Below are 19701 nucleotides of genomic sequence, written 5' to 3' on the forward strand. Positions count from 1 at the left end.
ACTGAATTCTTAACCCACTGTGCCACATGGGAACTTCCCTCCCAGGCATTTTTTATTGGTACTTTTTACTGTGAAAAAAATGCTCTAACATTTTCTGCATGCTATTCTTTATACAATTTAAGGTTATTTCTATTTATTGGGGAAAATGTATCCTTTCTATTACAAAAAAAAACTATGAGAGGAGTTCTCACTGTAGCTTAGTGTTTTAGAACTGACTAGTATCCATTAGGATGCAGCTTTGATCCCTGGCCTCACTCAGTTGGATAAGGATTGAGCATTATTGCTGCAAGCCAAGGCATTGGTCAAAGATGCAGCTCAGATTTGGCATTGCTGTGTCTGTAGCATAGGCTGGCAGCTGCAGCTCTGATTCAATTGCTAGCCTTTCATATGCTGCAGGTGTGGCCCTAAAAAGTCATAAAAGAAGAAAAAACTATGGGAAAGACCTGTGGTTAGAAATTTAAAACTTTTTTTTTTTTGTCTTTTTTTTGGTCTTTCTAGGGCCACACCCACAGCATATGGAGGTTCTCAGGTTTGGGATCCAATTGGATCTGTAGCCGCTGGCCTATGCCACAGCTATAGCAATGCCAGATCCGAGCCACGTCTGTAACCTATGCCACAGCTCCTAGCAATTCTGGATCCTTAACCCACTGAGCAAGGCCAGGGATGGAACCTGTAACCTCATGGTTCTTAGTCATATTTGTTTCTGCTGTTCCATGATGTGAACTCCAGAAATTTAAAACTTAAAAATAATAAAACAGCTTTTTATAATGGGAAGTCTTGTTAAAATCAACACTTACCTACTCTACAAAATTCAATGTAGAGATAAATACTACATTTATACAAAAAAGTATATATAATTAAAATAATATAGAGAAATTACCTAAAACTTTGGCTTGGTCCTGCCCACCTCTAATCCCATTTTGGGAAAATGAGGTTCAGGAGAAGCCCCACTTTCACGTGTGTATGTATGAGATTCTACAGGCCTCAGATGGATCTTCTATCGAACTCCAAAATGAGCCAAGTCATCTGGCCTCACCTTCTGTATGGAATGGGCTCATGGCATTTAAGAGGTGGAGGAAATTAGAAGATGTATTTAGTCATCTCTTCAGCCACACATTTTAGGTTTTGCTTAAAGAGTAGTTGAACTCTTTCATGACGCTTCCAGCTCAAGTCTATCTTCCTCTTTTGAAATCCTGTAGAACACACAGCATGTGCTCCTCAAACTTACTTTTAATCATGTTCTGCCTAATTTTATTCAATGGCTTTTAATGTGTATATCTTCCCTTTCCAATATTTGGGCTCACAAAGTTATGTTATCTAATAAAAATAACAATCATGTCTTTATTTCTTCTGCACTGTATCACATCTTATGATAATAACACTATTACTTAATGGCAGCTGGCCATGTGCTGACTCTCTTTGCAGGTGGTCCACTATATGTCTCATTTGTACTTCACAGCAACTGGCTTGTTCAGACTTTCAGGTAAAGAAGTCTGAGGCCTAGGGATTACAAGTAAATTTCCAACATCTATACCAGCTAGCAAATTATAGAGACTGCTAACTCTAAAAACTATAACATGACCTATGTTCAAAAAATAATTTTTAGTTAAATGTAGTAATTTAGATAGTCCTTCCTTTACCCATTTATATAACTGGCATATACATTTTAGAAGGGAACTCTTCTTTTCTTTCTTTCCTTTTTAGGGCCACATCCACAGCATATGGAAGTTCCTGGGCTAGGGGTCAAATCAGAGCTGCAGCTGCCGGCCTATGCCACAACCACAGCAACATGGGATCTGAGCTGCATCTGTGACCTACACCACAGCTCCCAGCAATGTTGAATTGTTAACACACTGAGTAAGGCCAGGGATCGAAGCCGCATCCTCATGGATTCGTTAACCATTGAGGCAAGAGGGGAACTCCTAGAAAAGAATGTTTCTTACTGTATCTTACATCTACTGCAAATCGCATAAGAGACATAAACTTATTTCTTCTACATTCTCTACTCAAAACCCTACCCAAAACCCTTAAAAATGCATTTAGTCAGTCTCCTAGTTTTCAAGATTTGCCTTAATTAGTCTCTACTTTCAATTTTTGCAAACTAATTTCTAAACAGAAATCTGAATTAGAAAAATTCATTTCATATAATTACATATCTAGTGTTAGAGTGATGGGTTCTTCACCTCAATATCTGTCTCAAAATTCTGACCAACCTCTAAGTTAGAAAATAGTTTTGTAAATCAAAGTGTAACACAACAAAGAAAGCATGTATTTTAGGAGTTAAATTATGACATAGTCTGACACTTTTTATATTACAAACCTCCTCTATGTTTACTAAAAAATATGAACATGCAGAAAATACATTTTAAATTTTGTTTACTGAAATTATTTCATGCCTATGCGTTCAGCTTCAGGTCATGCCCATTATTCTGAAAATAACCAATAGCATTAAGTCTATGAAGTAAAGTGTTAAAATAACATGCCATGAAAGGGGAAAATGATACGTCATTATGTCCCCATATCACGTTGCATTATGCTGTATACAGCTGGCTCTTCATAAGTGCTTAATGATACTAAATCAAGAGAGATAATAATAGTGGGCATTAGATGGACTGTAAACCAAACAGTTTTTGGAGAAGGCAACAAAACTGACATCATTTCACATGAAAGATTGCAAGAGAAATTTGCTTTTGCTTTGTGTCTCACACTTGGTACTACCAATGTACCAAAGTTGTGAGCCTAAGATATGTTGAAGAAATAAATATTTTACACAATAACTCATATATTTCTATGAACTGGTCATTTTGTGACCAAAACTGCAACAGCATAAGAAATAGAGAAAAACAGTAAATAGCATCTTCTCCTTTGAAACTTGTCTCGTGTTTACTCAGACCTCTGTTTATGTCTAGCTTTCCCTTTGCTTTTTTTTTTTATTTATAAAGAAAGTATAATTACCATTCTGACACTGTGCACCAAAGAATCCATCAGGACAGAGGCAAGTGTTTGGCTTATTACAGGAACCACCATTAAGGCAAACAGGGTCACACAAAGCTAATGAACAGCAGGAGGGAGAAAGACCATAACAGTTTTATTATTTAAAAAATGAAAGCTGCACTGAAGTACAAAATGGTTCATAATGAAATATTTTATTTTTACTGCGTGTAAAACCCATAACCTATAATTAATTAGACTTTTCCAAACATAAGAGTGAAATCACTGGATAATAGCTTTGAAAGACTGTTCATTAAGTTTACAAATATTACCAAGCTAAGAATGTAGAGGCTATGATTAGAATTCAGAATGCCCTGGGTAAGCTGGAAACATGACCATAAGTTAGGATAAGACAATTCAACAGCACACACAGGAGAGTCTGCAATCTGCTCAAATACATATGTACCTCTAAGTTTCCTTCCCAAGTCAAATAGGAACACTGCACTCAATCCTAGCACACTCAAAAGCATTCTTTGTTTTGCCTTCTTTACCTTTGTTCCATTTTGAAAGTCACCCCCAAGTTCCATTTTTTCAACCCAGATTTTACCAGTTCTCCAAAGTCTATACAATTTTCTTCCTAACTGCACTTGCCAGAATTAATTTTATTTTCTTTGCTTGCAAAGAACTGTGTACACATTACATTACTTACAGCTCATCTTGTATCATAGTCTTTTTATAATTGTATCCTGTATTTCCCTCACTAATGATATGCTGCTTGAAACTGGGCAAAAATCAAATTGATCTTTGTTTCCCCTTGCATCGTGCTTCACACATAGTTGTCATGCTATAAACTCTGAATTAAATTTCTGTTGAGAGAAGTCATTTGATCACAATGGATTAAATTAAACACAGATTAACTGCAAATAACACTGCCAAAGAAGTAAGCCTGATACTATGAGAAATACAAGAATAACCTTATGATGTCTACTTAACTTGGACTTGCTTAAATGCTGAATTAAATAGAATGTCTATGTTGTGATTAAAAAAAAAAAAACTTGAAAGACTCCTGTATATGCAATACAGATATTTTTCTCTCCACCACAAGGCACATATATGAGGGAAAAATAAAGTCCTAAAAAAGAAAATATTAGCTGGGTTGGATAATAGTAAGGCTGGAAAACATTCTATGGTCTAATATAAGAACAAAGAGAATGAAGACGAGAGATATGGTTTCAAAAATCTGTCTGAAATAAACTTTATACCAATCTTGTCAGATTTGTATTATGTTTTGGGGTGCAAGTCTTTAAGACATTGGTCCATTTTAAATTTCTTTTAACTAATATATTTATTGAAAATCTAATTTTACCTGTGCTACAGGTGGGTCCGTACCAGCCAGGCTTGCACTGGCAAACATCTGGTGTAAGACATTCGCCTCCATTTTCGCAGTGCCTGTTACAAACCACTAAGGTCATAGGATAAAAATAAAAGAGGTACTTTAGGCTTGGAATTGGTCATATTATTGGCTATTATATAATTGCTCATAACTGCCAATAACATTCTCAAATGAATAATAGCAGAAAGATAAAAACAATTTATCTTGTGGCTTTAAATGGTTTCCAGTTTTCACATCCAGTATTTTTGTTGTCGCTGTTGTGAATAGAGATGGGAAAAGCAGAAAACCATTGAGCTGAATGGTAAACAAGAGTTGCCTATTTGGGAAAATTATTAGTTACTTAAAAGTAATCATAGACATAAATTAAATGAGATAAATTTACATACAAGTCAAATAATTAGAATTCTTGTTGTCTCAAAGGAATGGTCATGGATAGCATCAAGAAAAGAGTTGCTTCTAAGAACAAGCTTCTTAATCTTAGTACTGGTATTCAGTGCTACTAGTGGTATGCAGAATGGTAATTGTCATAATAAGCCAGGAAGGTATATGTGTGTGTATGTACGCATATATATATATATATATACACACATATATGTATATATTTAGTGCCACAGGTGCAGCATATGAAAGTTCCCAGGATGGGGTCGAATCGGAGCTACAGCTGCCATCCTGTGCCACAGCCATAGCGACATGGGATCCAAGCTGCAGCTGTGATCTAAACCACAGCCCACAGCAGTTCCTGATCCTTAACTCACTGAGGAGGCCAGGGATCAAACCTGTATCCTCATGGATACTAGTAGGGTTCATTTCCCTTGAACCGCAATGGGAACTCCAGGAAGGTATATTTTTCACTTAGGGTTTGGGTTTGTCTCAGCATTAAAGAAATCAGCTGCTCAAAGGAGCAGTTTTATTATGTTAGACTGCAAGGGTGCTTTGCTTACTTGTTTCACACCTTGGTCCTACAAAGCCATAAGGACAAGTGCAGAGATTTCCAGCCAAGCAGGTGCCACCATGTTGACAAGGTGGTCTACAGTACTCTGCAGACACAGATTATGTCAAGTCAGCTTTTAATTAAGAAAAAGTCAGTATATGCTTTTGAAGCACAGCCCCAACAACACCTTCTTGTAAGAGAAATTTGTAGCAAACAGTTCTAGTTTAGTATGAAATTTAGTTCTGTGGCATTGAGTATGAATTCACACTCTGGAAACAGCATGTTTTGATTTGTAAAACTTTTAGTTAACTTGATGGAAATATTTGATCTTAGGTTTCTTCTGAAGAATGAGACTTGAATATATGCATGCTTGCGCTGTAAATATAATACTTCTACATTTCCTATGCTACTAATATTGAATGTTTCTGTTAATTCACTCTGTATTTACTATAACTTGTTAATTTGTACCTTGCCTTGTTATGAAGACATTTAATGGCTCTCTGTTAATAATTATATGTGGTATAATCTATTAAAATATATATGCCCACAATCTACTAAAATATATTCTTTAAAATATTACTTAAAAATAACAAATTTATTTCTTTGAAATATTATCCATTTAAGGCATGCCATTTCCTAAACTCTCCACTTAATATTTCAACCAAGACAATAAAATTATATGGCTATAGACATGTTTTAGAATTTTTTTAAAGCAAAACATTGTAAATAAACTATACTCCAATAAAATTTAAGAAGAAATCTTTTTTTTTAGGTTTCTTCTTACTACCTGATATCTTCTCTAATTATTTGGTATTTCATAGTTCCTTGGAACTATGCTTGACAAGTTATTCGACAAGCAGATGTCCTTTGAAGCTAAAATATTTGTAGGAATATGGTACCATATAGCTAAATCACACACACAAAAAAAAATTTTAAAGATACTTTTACCAAGAACAAATAAACTATTGCACTTTAGCTCTCTGATTTTGTAAATTCAAGCTTTTCAAATTTTCAAATAAATTATTTTTAATAATCATTAACAAACTTGAACTCCCTCACCAGCATTAATGAGTATCTATTAATATTTACACAATAAAACTGGATTATCTTTTTAAGTTTTTAAAGAAAATATTGCTTTATTTTGGTTTTATTATTTAATTTTTAATTTGAAGTATCACCTTCATCACAGGTTGCTCCACCATGCCCTGGGGGGCATTCACAAATGTTAGGCTTAATACATTTTCCATGGTTTTTGCAATCAGGATGACATACAGCTGTATGAAATAAAGCTCATGGTTTAGAAATATCAATTATCATTAAATTATGATTGATTATGCAAATTAATGAATGCTATACCTACCAATTTGGCAATTAGAACCAGAATAGCCAGGTTTACATTTGCATATGTTTGGAGCAACACACTCCCTGTTTTTTCCACATGGATGTCTACAAATAGCTGCAAAAAATCAAGGGAAAAAGGCCAAATTATAGACAACAGTATATGCACATTGCTCATGGACTTAATTATAACACAAATAAAATTCTCTGAAATTTGAAAATTTGGACACTACTATTAAACAATAACCACTGCATACATCTATAAAATTATTTTTCCTCTTTTATTTGTTTTACTACTAGAATTACTGAGATAAATGATGAATAGGGTAAGAAAAACATACCATATGTGGTTCCCATAGCAAAACATGATGTTGGAGGTGGCTGCTAATCATAAATGGAATTACAGTCTTTCAAAGAGCAATACAATTTCAGATTCTAATTAGGTAAATGTTGGTGAATGGCAGGGATAATCAGAATGTCAAGGAGTAAGATGCCAGGAACATATCATTAGCTTATAGGTTTGTATTCCTTAAACTTCTAACAATCTGATATATTCTAGCTATAGGGCATTTAACACTTTCTGGGGTAACTGAAATTTGTGAGGTTATTTTGCTTTATTTGCTAATAATAAGGGGTTTTATTTTACAAACATGTAACTATTGAAAGTTATCACTATTCCTACAGAAAAGAGATAAAAATAAGATTCTTCTAGATAACTGCGAACAAATGAACATACCCACCATCAGCTCTGTTGCTTAAGTTGGTCTCAAACAAATCAAAATTCAAACAAAACAAAACACTAACAACAAAACAATATCAACAACAAAAAGTAGCTTCTATGTTGTCAAAGCTAGAAGTTTACTATGCATCAGAGAAAACAATGCTGATGATTGTAAAAAAAAAAGGAAACACTTTCAAAATTTAAGTGATGCCCAACTTGTTTTATTCTCAAGAACTAAAGGAATTACAGAGAAATCTAATAAGGAATATTGCCAGAATTAATAATTTAAAGTGCTAAATGCCCACTGTGAGCTGAAAAGAACCCTGGCCACCATGTTATTCACATCCTTACTTTTTTTTCTGGCTGCTTAATGCCAGGAAAGTTAGTTAGCCCTCTAAGGCTCTGCTTTCTTTTCTGTATAATGGGAAAAATAGCAACTGATATATGGGGTCTCTATGGATTGTATGACATAATTGATATAGAATATTTCCACAAACCCTAGAACATAGTAGGTACTCAATAAACATATTAATAATGTATTATATAGTTATATTATTTAATATTAATATTAAAAAATTTCAGAAACTTACATACTAATTTTTTGAAATATGAAGTGAATATACACAAACAATAAATGAATAGAAATTAGTGAACTAAATGGAGTGAATGAAAATTAATAACTAGATCACAACTGCTTAATTGCTTAAATGTGGACTAAATAGTTTTCTTTGTATCTTTTGAAGAGTCTTCACACTACCTCTGCAATTGACACCATCTCCATAATATCCAAAGGGGCAGCGTCCACACTGGAAACGACCATCTGTGGTTGGCACACAGGAAACACCAAAAAAGCAGGGGGATTCGGCACAAGTTGATACTTTGGTCAATCCAGGCATTTCTGGCAAATTAGTGATGGCTCTAGTAAGTGATGACACAAACCCATCCTTATACTGTGTGTAACTTTGGGCAGACCTGTTAGTTTGAGAATTATACCCACTTGCCTCTGTTTGGATGGTACCCTGGATAATATCCTTTACATCATCATGGGAACTGTTTGGGTTAATGCTTAAAGAACTATGGTTGTTTGTAGGAACTTCCAACTCCTCCAGACTGAGCTTTGTACTGAGGGTATGAACCATATGTTCAAAACCTGATATCTGATGGGAAATAGGCTTTTTTGAATGATTCATTCGAGGGGCAACTGATTTTAGTAAGTATGAGATGTTGTTGGTTGTATCCAAGAACTTTTTGATAGTTGCAGGGCTGTGGATAAAGCTTGTACCAATTGGTGAATGTTCTGTTGATGGTTGCTGCCAATTTGTATCTAAACAACAAAGAGAAAAAAATGTTAGTTGATAATTTTGTTTATGTTCTGCTCTACCCACAGTATTTAAAATTAAGTAATCCATTCCTTCATTTAATGTCTATTACATGTATAACACTATACTAAGAGCAGTAATAAGAAGTCATCACACAGTTCCTGCATTCTTGAAATTTATAATTTATTTGGATACCTAAAATAATACAGAATATTAAGCATTATTTAATTTTTTACTATATAAAATTTTAATATTTCTGCTTAAAAAGACAACATAGATAAGGCAAGCTACAGAGATAAGAAAGATAATTTCAAATACACATTAAGTAAAGGGTCAATGGCCAGAATATATAAAGTATTCTTACAAATAAACAAAACGTCAAAGAAAATTTATGAACAGATTATTAACAGAAAATCAAATCTCAACAATTATTGAAAAAAAACAAATAGCCTTTGGCAAGTTGTATCCAGAAAAAAAGAAGTTGAAGAATATAACTAAACAACTTTGAAGATGAGAAAATAGAAAAAGCTACATATATGAAAAGAATTTTAAATTATACCAGAATACTACACATAATTTTAAACTAAGACTTTGAAGTATCAATGAGATAAATGCTTTTTTGCAGAATACAAATGATTAAGTTGAAGAAGAGATAGACTATATGAAATAAAAAGTACTATGAAAGAAATAGAAAAATAATCTAATATCCCCTTCTAAAATTATGCCAGGACAGTCAGTCTAATGGAAAAAAATTTACCAAATATTCAAGGAAAGAATATTTTATAAAACTGTTGTAACACACACAAAGAGATGAAATATTTTAAAATGTTTTATCAGAGTAGCATAATCTTATAGTCAATATTATTTATAAAAATACATAAACATTTTAAATGAAATATTAGCCTTTCAGTTAAATCAAATGCAACAGTGTATAAATTACATAGGATGAAACAGACTTGTATCTCAACTAACAATTACATTAAGAAATTAATGAAGAAAATAATATAAAATAATGTTAAAAGTAATTTGATAAAACAATTTTTGTTAAGAACATTCTGCAAAAGTTAATCTAAGGAAACATTAATGGAAATTATAGCAAGTAATAAATGATGTTGAAAAAGTATTTGATAAAATTTAAAATCCACTCCTGATTTAAAGCTAAAGAGAATTTTGAGAAAGCAACCAATAAAATGAAAGTTCTATCGGAAACCCAGAGTAATGTTGTACTCAATGGTGACATGAGAAGAATTCCATTTAAACAAATAAGAAACAAAGCTATTCCATCCCTAGCCACTTTGAAATGAAGGTCCCAGCCACTTCAATAAGAGCCTAAGTTTGAGAGCTGGGACATGGCCATTAGATTGCTCAGGTTCAAGTCTTGCCTTTGTAATTTATAAACTGTAAATATGAACAGATTACTTAACTAACTCATAGATGCCTCTATTTACTTGTGTATAAAATGGTAATAAGAATAGTTACCAAAGATAGCCACTATGAGGATCAAATATATGCCTTCTGTTGGCACATCATAAACATAGATCAAACCTTAGTTACTGTAAGAAAGTAGATAAAAGAGGCAAACTCACTATTTGCAAAAAAAAATTATGATTTACCTATAAAATCCAGAAGAGAATCAACTATAAAAAACAGTGTAAATAAGTTTAGTAAGGCAACTGGATTAAAACAAGTAACATTAAAAACAAGACAGCTTTCCTATCAACAACACTTTGCAAAATGAACAAATACAGTGATATCCTACAAGATAGACGGCTAATGTTACAGAACTCAGAGGCATAGGGAATGCTAATGAGACATGTGTTAAAGATTATTATGAAGATCATAGAGCATTATAATAAAAAAAGAGCACTGCAAAGCAGTAAAGGCTTTATGAAATAAACTTCTCATTCTGTTAGGTTTTGAGATGGACAGCTAGGGATTTATAGAGTATAAGTTTGAAATGGTCACTTCCAACTTTAAGCTCCTCTGAAATCACCTTAAATAATGATATAATTTGTTTATTACACAACATGAATCATTTTTCCAGAATATAAGCCAGAAGATTCAACAGCTTAGCAAGGAAAAGAGGAATCTATGAACTGCACTACGTGATCCTTGGTGATCTTTTTGAAAATAAAAATTACTGAGAAGGTACTACTTGTCATTAGATTTTTAATAAGACCATTACTTACCAGAAGTATTTCCATTTGTTGGTTTAAGATGCCTCTCTCTCTGATCGGCATTTTTACCATCCTCTTCCTTAGTTACACTTTTGTCAGAACTTGTGAGAACCACAGTATGTGTAGTAAGTTCATTTAAAAACTGTGTTTCAACTGTAAATGCACACATGAAAAACTAATCAGAGTTAAACTGTTATAAAACCAAAGCACTGTGAATAAGAACATACAATAAAAGAGCCATCTGGATTGAACTTGAAAATTAGATCGGAGAACTATCTTAAATGTCAGCAAATGCTTTTGTTATGAACTGAATTGTGTTCCTCAAGATACATATGTTGAAGCCCTAACCCTAACTGTGGCTGTGTTTGGAGATGCTTTTAAGGAGGTAATTAAGGTTAAATGAAGTCATAAGAGTGGGGCACTCTTCCTATAGGACTGATGTCCTTATAAGAGGAGGAGATACAAGAAGAGTGTACATGTAAGAGTTCAGTGAGAAGGCTGGAATCTGCAAATCAAGGAGAGAAGCCAGAAACAAACCCTACTCTCTGCTGGCAGCTTGATCTTGACCTTCCAGGCTCTAGAACTATGAGAAAAAAAAAAATTCTGCTGTTTAAGTAACCAGGTCTATGGTATTCTATGATGGCAGCCCAAGCTAGCTAATAGATGTTCCTGTAGTCCCACTTACCCACTAAATCAAAGCCATGCATCTTAGTTCTTCCACAGAATCCTGTCCTCACACTTGGCTGTCACTTTTCTCTACTAGTTAGCAACTCCACGAAAAAGAAATGCACTATATTTGCTTTTATAGTCATTGACTTGGTGATTGTCATAAAACTAAGTAAACACCCAACGATAAAAAAAATATTTTGTATTAACAAGTAACTTCCTAAAATGCACAAATGCCTCTGATAAAGTAGTCTTATTAGTCACTCCTGTGTAATGGTTCGATGAGCTTTCTTCTTAAACTCCACTTGATAAAGGTCCTATTGAGAGAATGGGCCACTATTTGGAAAAGATAGATGTTAGGTATCTTTAGTTCACAGAGTGGAAGATTGGACTGTTTGGGGCTGAATATTGAGGGGGAGATGTCAGTGGCTGAACTAGCAGGGAATTCCCCTCACCATCCTACACTGTGTTCTACAAACCTGTCATCTCCAGTGCTAGACAGGCCCAACCCAATTTTAAGCACAAGGTGGTATTATGCTATTAATATATTTTTTCATCAAAATAGGTCTTGTTTTCTGAATAATACCAAAGACACAGTTCTTTGGCACTGACTTCAATAATTTACTCTTCTCTTTTAAGTTTTAAAATGTTGATGTTCACCATTTTTTTGGTCTTCTTTTCTCTAATTCTAAGTGTTATCACTGGGAAGTTTCCTCTGTGACCGATGATCCTAAGAATTATATCCTTAACGCAAACCTGCCTCCTGAGCTCCACTTAAATATTACTTTGTCACCTCAGTCTCTATGTGTCCAAACTGACTTCATTATCTTTTCTCTCTGAAACTATATCTTCTTCCTTATAGTTCATATGTGTCTTAGCTTTAGCTGCCATACTAAAACATCATAGAGTGGGTGGTTTAAACAATAGGAAATTATTTTCTAACTATTTTAGAAAGGAGGGAGTCCAAGATCAAGGTGCAGGCCCATTTGGTTCCTGATGAGAGATCTTTCTGCCCAGGTCGCAGTCAGCTGCATTTTCCCTGTGTCCTCACATGGCAGAGAAAGAGAGAGTAAGTTCTCTGGTGGCTTCTCTTAGAAGGACACTAAACTTATTGGATTAAGGCTTCTCCATTTTGACCTCATTTACCCTTAATACTTCCTTACTCCAAATACAGCCATAGAGTGGGTTTGAGAATCAATGCGTGAATTTTGGAAGTACATAATTCAGTCCATGGCAATGTGAATGTCTATTCTACCCACTCGGTTTGCCTAAACCAAGCACTTAAAATGTAGTGACTCTCTCCCTTGCTGTTCTAATCCCAGTCACTGACCAAGGACTATCAACTTGCTCCTTTTTTCTAAAGTGTACTTGATTTACAATATTGTGTTACTTTCAGATATCTAGCATAGTGATTCAGTATTTTTGCAGATTATCTTCCATTATAGGTTATTATAAGAAAATGGATATGATTCCTTGTGTTATACATATATCCTCGTTGCTTGTATGTTTTATATATAGTATTTAAAACTTTTTAATCTCATACTTCTAATATGTCTCCCACTTCTCTCTCCTCTTTGTTAACCACATGTTTGTTTTCTATATCTGTGAATGTGAAAAAACAGACTCAGCTTGCTTCTTTGGTGTCTCTTTCATCCAATATCTCCTCATCTTAAGTCAGAATATTTTTATGTCTTTTCTATGTTTGTCATACTGTCTTAACCCTTCTTCCCACCTTCACACTTGCACAAGTCCTTACCTGAAAGTGGTCCATCCCCCACAATGTTCTTAAGCAGACTTTCTCTGATGTAAACCCTATCATATTTCTCATCATTTGACAGTGATCTGTCCATTGGGTACCCCTGCTACTCTTGTAGCAGCTCCCACCCCTTACCCTCTCCATTCCAAGCATATAGAATTATTCACAGTGCCCAAGCTGTGCTGTGATGTTACATGCCTCTCTACCTTTGCTCATTGTGATTCCTTTGCCTAAGAATGCCTTTGTCTTTCTCGATCAGAAGCATCAGATTTAGCTGTAGTGATACTTCCTTTATAAAATTTTTCATTATCCCTCCAGGCATGATTCCTTGTGTACTATTCCTACTGTTCTCTCTAGGCACGTCTATCAAAAGACACAGAACATCATATTAAACTATGGGATTACATGCTATAGTTCCTGCTGTTATATTCAAACCTATTAGTCAGAGGATATATCTTATATATTTCTGCATCCTCTGCATCTAGCTTGGTTCATGACCCTGAAGAAATGCATGAGTACAAGAGAGAATGGAACGGGGTGATTTGAATTAATTAAATGCAACCCACCCCCCCAAAAAATCTCATAGTAGGAAATAGGGACTTTTACCATGACATATTTTTCCATCACCATAAAATCCTTTTGGACATGAACCACAGTGATAGGAACCAAAGGTATTGAGACACTCTGCTCCTGGAAAGCAAGGTCTGGATTCACACTCATCAACATCTTCCTGACAGTTTTTGCCTAAATAAAATACAGATTGAGAGTTCAAATTATTTAATTTGAAAAACATTATATGTCAAGTCAAATGCTCATTTAAATTTTTTTTTACTCTCTGTGTATGTTCTGGTAACTCTCCCAAAACTGTCGTATAAAAATAGGAGAAAAGTGTACTATTTAAAAAATGTGTTATATAATTAAGCATAAGGTCATTAATTAGATTCTATTTAGCATTAAGCAAGTCCTTTCAAGTATATAAGATTTTCCCTATAAATAAGACTTATGAAGGCTATTAATGTTTTAAGGCAAAAATTACCATATTATGGCAGTAATTTGTACTTTGTTTAAAAAACCCAATGATTTTTTAAAGAAGTTATTAGAATGGTTGCCTGCTTACCTAAAGGACAACTTATTCAGTCCATTATTGCATTGGCTCTGAAAATCCATAAAAATTTTACAGTGTGCTAGGAAAGGCAGTCTTTCTTCAATAAACTTTTTTGAGATGAAGTGTTGCTCTTCACAATGTTTTACAACTTATTTAAATGGATATATTTACAATCATTAATGATGATAACCCCTATTACAGTAAAACCCATGAAGCAATCCACATTTGAATTCTTTCAAATGTAGTTGTAGCAAAATAGCTTCAAATAATAAAATTTTTACTTTAAAATGCTGAAGAAAATAAAGACATCCAAATAGTCTGCTTAGTTCCATTATAATATTAAAATATATGCCTTCAAGGAAAATATCAGCTCAATAACTATATTTACTTATTTACTATTTATACCTATTTTAATTAAATAAAATATTGGTATGAAGTTTTAAAAGTCTTGGGAAATTAAAAGTTGTCAGTCATATACTTATTTGTGGTTTCTGAAATCAGACATTGTAGGATAAATAATGAGTTAAAAATATTCTAACATTTCACTTGATTTCAACTCTAATAAATTACTAATAAAACTTCTCTTAAATTATAATTTTTATAGTTCCCATGGCAAATTTATTTATTCTATATTATATATCAATAGTAATACATTTAAATATATTTCTACCTACCAAATATAGATAGAAATATTTAGGAACCTGCAAAATGCAATATAGACATGAGTATTGCCATTCAAACTGTAAGACTGAGTGAAACTGTAACAGTATATGTAAGCAGTGTACAATAAAGAAGGGATATGTGGAATCTGAAAAAAGGACAATCTGAACTTCTTTGCAGAACAAATGCTGACTCACAGACAAAAAATTATGGTCTCCGGAGGAGACAGTTTGCGGGGTAGGGGAATGTGCTTGGGTTGTGGGATGGAAATCCTGTGAAATTGGACTGTGATGATCATTATACAACTATAGCTGTGATAAATTCAATTGAGTAATAAAAAATAAAAATAAAAAAGAAGGGATATGGATATATCAAATGTATTTGTGATGAATTTTAGTAGAATTTTAAAATGAGCATCAAAATCTTTAAGATAATACATTTGCTTGAATAATGAATAGATTATGTGGAAAGCCAAGAAGCTTTCCTTTATAATTTGTTCACACCCTAATTTCATTCAAGAGGAACCAAAACTTACCTTTGAGTTCAGGTGGACAGTCACAAGAATAGTTTTGAAAACCACTGATACATCTGCCAAGGCCACAGGGATTCAATTGGCACTCAGTGACATCCTCTTCACAAAGATCACCTTGAAAACCAGGCAAGCAGACACACAAGTATGCTCCACTTCCGGGAGGAAACTGAATATCAGACACACATGATCCCCCATTCAAGCAATCACAAGACTTCACAATCACCTGCCAAAGAAACAAGAAGTAAAGGATTTATTTTGCCATGAATCATCCTCAGTTTATGCCTGTATGTTAGGCGTCATAAAATGCATGCATGTTAATTGCAGGTAGAACCAGATCACACATTTTGCAATACATGTTTATAATATATATGTTTAATGTAAAGTAGTATTTGAAGAGATTGTTTAGGAATTCCCGTTGTGGTACAGCGGAAATGAATCTGACTAGCATCCATGAAGCCATGGGTTTGATCCCTGGCCTTGCTTGGTGGGCCTGGGATCTGGCATTGCTGTGAGCTGTGGTGTAGATCACAGATGCGGCTTGGATCCCACATTGCTGTGGCTGTAGTGTAGGCTGGCAGCTACAACTCTGATTCAACCCCTAGCCTGGGAACTTCCATATATCATGGGTGTGGCCCTAAAAAGCAAAAAAACAAAAACAAAAAAACCAGTTTAATAAGGCAATTATGCCCACTCTCAAGAGCATAGCCAAATATAAGTGTTTGGGATACATTTTTAAAATGTTACAAGATGATCAATTTTTTTTTTTTTTTTTTGGTCTTTTTGCCTTTTCTAGGGTCGCTCCTGTGGCATATGGAGGTTCCCAGACTAGGGGTCTAATCAGAGCTGTAGTCACCGGCCAATGCCAGAGCCACAGCAACACAGGATCCAAGCCACGTCTGCCACCTACACCACAGCTCATGGCAACACCGGATCCTTAACCCACTGAGCAAGGCCAGGGATTGAACCCGCAACCTTATGGTTCCTAGTCGGATTTGTTAACCACTGCGCCACCACGGGAACTCCCAAAATGATCAATTTCTATAATGCAAATGGAGCATTTGGGAAAATATCCTTAAAGTGAAAAGTAGTGAATCACCTGACTTATCTCAAAATCTAGAGAGTAGCCACTCACTTGAATTATCTGGTTAATATGACAAGGTACACAGCTGTGCTTAATATTATTACTTCTATGTAAAAGTGTCCCCAAGTTTCAAGTGAATATAGGGTACAAAAAATTAAAATATAGTTTGCAACTAGCTATTTCAAATCTTATATTACAATATTTTTATTTTTAATTAATTTTTATTAAAGTATGGTTGATTTACAATATTGTGCCAGTTTCTGCTGTACAGAAAAGCGACCCAGCCATGTGTGTGTGTGTGTGTGTGTATACACACATATACATACACACACACATATATTATATATATGTACATATAAAATATATATATACATTGCTTTTCTTATCTTCCATCCTGGTCTATCTCAAGAGATTGGATAATCTTTTTAAATTGAAATATAGTTGAATTCAATATTGTGTTAGTTTCAAGTGTACAGCTCAGTGATTATATTTATAATCTTGATTTCTAATTCAACATCTAAGATTCCTTCACTTAAAAGGACCCATCTCAGGTTTATCACAGATCTTTCATAGAGATGGACATGAATTAATTCTCTATCCTCATGGGTTTTAAATTCTTACAAAAATTATTTTAAAATTTGGTAGTTTAATTTTCCATAAAATATTTAGTAACTTAGTTTTTCATAAAATATTTTCCATAAAATATTTAGTAACTTAGTTTTTCTTCACATATTGAGAATATAAATACTAAAAAATGTAAAGATAATAAAAACATTTTAAATTTAAAATAGTTATTAATTTTCTTAATTAACTGAGTGGCATTTATGCAATTATAAGTATTACCTCAATCATGACTGTAGTTTCAGCGTTGCAGTCATCATTGACATGTAAGATGAATTGCTGGGGAGTCTGTGACTCTGTTTTCCACATAAGAAGTCCTGCAGAGGAAACATTTGCTCCTACAGGACCAGAATCCAAGGTAAAATGGATGTCAAAGCCTTCAGGGTCAAAAGCCATGAACTGGTACACAAAGTTCTCACCCCAAAATGTCTGTAATTTAGCTTGTGGTATTTGAATCACTGGAGGTTGGTTTTCTGAAATAGAGAAAACATTTATTTTTTTATCTGTATGGAAAAGGAAAAGAATGATACAGAGAGTTCCCACTGAGACAGACATTTCAATAAATTTTGAACTCTTCTAAAATGTCTATTACCTGCTTTCAATTTTTAAAAAACATTCTAAATAAATTCAGTTCCATTATTAGAAAATGTAAAACTGACTGGTGCAAGATTTCAGTCTTTGCTATGAGAGTGTATACAGCACTTTGATTATACCATAAAACATGTGAACTCATTTACATTGCCCAAGCTAGATTCCTCTCCTCCTTCTGTCTGAAATTACTTCTATGTCAACCATCTCACTTGCTCTTTCACTCTTTTTTCTTTGCCATCTATTCTTTTCACCTTTACTTTGTTCCTTATGCCTCCTTTTCTCTGTTTCTTCCTTATTGCCAGTGACTGGATTGTTCATTTGACTCCCCTGAACTTTCCTCTCAGTACTTGCCTCCTCAGCTATAATAATTGGGAACCGTTTAGTCATACCAATCCTCGGCTCCTCAGAGGTCCTTCTAGGGTCCAAACTCTTACACTGGAATGTAACTAGATCGTGAGCGTTCCCTTTATGTTCATGAAGTGATTTAAAACATCTTTTTTATATTGTGATAGTAAAAAAATGTCCTCTTCTTTGACAACTGTCTTAACAGAAAGAACAGCCTTTTTTATTTCACTGGGCACAAACACTCTGCTTGCATTGAAAATGCACTGATGCCAGAGACTGTAGTTCTGGCTCCCATTCTGCCCCTCTGTATCCTTATACGATTTACTGATTTTAATTTCCTCACATCTCAGTACAAGGGCCTTGGAACAGATGATAATTCAAGACCCTCTTATATATTTGAACATTGTGAACCCGTTGTACCAAACCATTAAAAATATAGACACCAATTCAGAAGTTAGATGTGTTTCCCTTGTCTCTTGTACTAAATTCTTTCCCAAATTCCCACTGTCTTCATAATATACCATGAATCTTATACCAGAGCAATGAATCATCTGACATACAGTCTAAAACAGTAATGAAATTTGCACATAAATAAAATACATAGTGACATTACAAAGCAGTATGTAAATATAAGGTTGTATGACTCCTTAGATAAAATTACATGGAACCAGGGAGTAACTACATCTTGTTCTATCTTATGGTGTCAGGTCTGGTCTTATGACTGAAGAAAGAGCATGTGAGGAACACCTAAGTAGAATGATACATAACTGTATTTAAGGAAGTAAATAAATTATATGGTATATGACTATAATTTGGGTATTTTGGGGGTGGAACAAAGCATCCAAAAATCATCCATGTCCAACATTATACTCATAGTGTCACAGAATGGTAGGGATAAATTTGCATTCCTTATCAAATATTAAAGTAAAAATATCATACCCTATTGTACTATAGTCATAGAAATTATATAAAATAAAACACTTCATCTTATATTTCCTTCCAGCAGAGTAAATTATCCAGTTAGGAAAAATTCTAAATTATACAGTGTTCATCTTAAACATAGTTGTATAACTCATGGTTTAAAATTACTTGAAAACCCATCTTAAAGAGGAAGGAAATATTTGGATTAAAAAACAGCAACTTACTTTCTAAAAATGACCAAGTGAATTTTGAAATTTCAGGTCTACATATTGAACAAGGGCTGGTAGGATTTTTATCCCCTTCAGTGTAGCAGAGTCCATCAATAATGCAAACATTTTCCTAAGAGAAATTTTTTAAAAAGGAAAACACCAGTCGAGATACAACTATAGTTAGTGTTAGGAAAGAAAAAACACAATGCATAGAAGGATAGCAGCATATATGGTGATTATTCCAACGAATGCATTTTATAAGTCTGTTTGGATTAGAAAACATTTTTCATATGTCCTGAACTTAAATGCATATTAGAAAACAAATCATTTCCTTTATGTACAAATGCTTGTGGAACTGATCCATATGGCAGGAATAAAAAATACATATAATTGGATCTCTGTGC

The 19701-nt window shown here is 33.9% G+C and overlaps 1 protein-coding gene and 1 long non-coding RNA gene across 25 annotated transcripts in view; one reads left to right on the forward strand and one right to left on the reverse strand.

The window, feature by feature from the left end:
* LOC146400020 (uncharacterized) overlaps positions 1 to 19701 on the forward strand; it is a 162979-nt gene that overhangs the window by 45244 nt on the left and 98034 nt on the right. The window lies entirely within an intron of this gene.
* The window catches only part of VWDE (von Willebrand factor D and EGF domains), a 69998-nt gene that overhangs the window by 10396 nt on the left and 39901 nt on the right, over positions 1 to 19701 (reverse strand). For 5 of the 24 annotated variants that reach the window (XM_084977137.1, XM_021102436.2, XM_013979734.3 and 2 more), the window contains 11 exons: positions 19313 to 19427; positions 17454 to 17704; positions 15533 to 15752; positions 13839 to 13976; positions 10823 to 10963; positions 8072 to 8638; positions 6616 to 6711; positions 6434 to 6529; positions 5266 to 5361; positions 4298 to 4393; positions 2956 to 3051 (listed from right to left, as the gene is read on the reverse strand). In XM_084977137.1, coding sequence (XP_084833263.1) covers positions 2956 to 3051; positions 4298 to 4393; positions 5266 to 5361; positions 6434 to 6529; positions 6616 to 6711; positions 8072 to 8638; positions 10823 to 10963; positions 13839 to 13976; positions 15533 to 15752; positions 17454 to 17704; positions 19313 to 19427 — 1912 coding nt within the window. Of the gene's footprint in view, positions 1 to 2955; positions 3052 to 4297; positions 4394 to 5265; positions 5362 to 6433; positions 6530 to 6615; positions 6712 to 8071; positions 8639 to 10112; positions 10187 to 10822; positions 10964 to 13838; positions 13977 to 15532; positions 15753 to 17453; positions 17705 to 19312; positions 19428 to 19701 lie in introns of those variants that run through there. The other 19 variants (XM_084977141.1, XM_084977139.1, XM_084977135.1 and 16 more) reach the window with 7 other exon arrangements.

This window comes from Sus scrofa, chromosome 9 (assembly GCF_054392235.1).
Source record: "Sus scrofa isolate SSC_HxYL_T2T_F1_AM1 chromosome 9, Sscrofa_HxYL_maternal_Yorkshire_Landrace_v2.0, whole genome shotgun sequence".
Taxonomy (NCBI): domain Eukaryota; kingdom Metazoa; phylum Chordata; class Mammalia; order Artiodactyla; family Suidae; genus Sus; species Sus scrofa.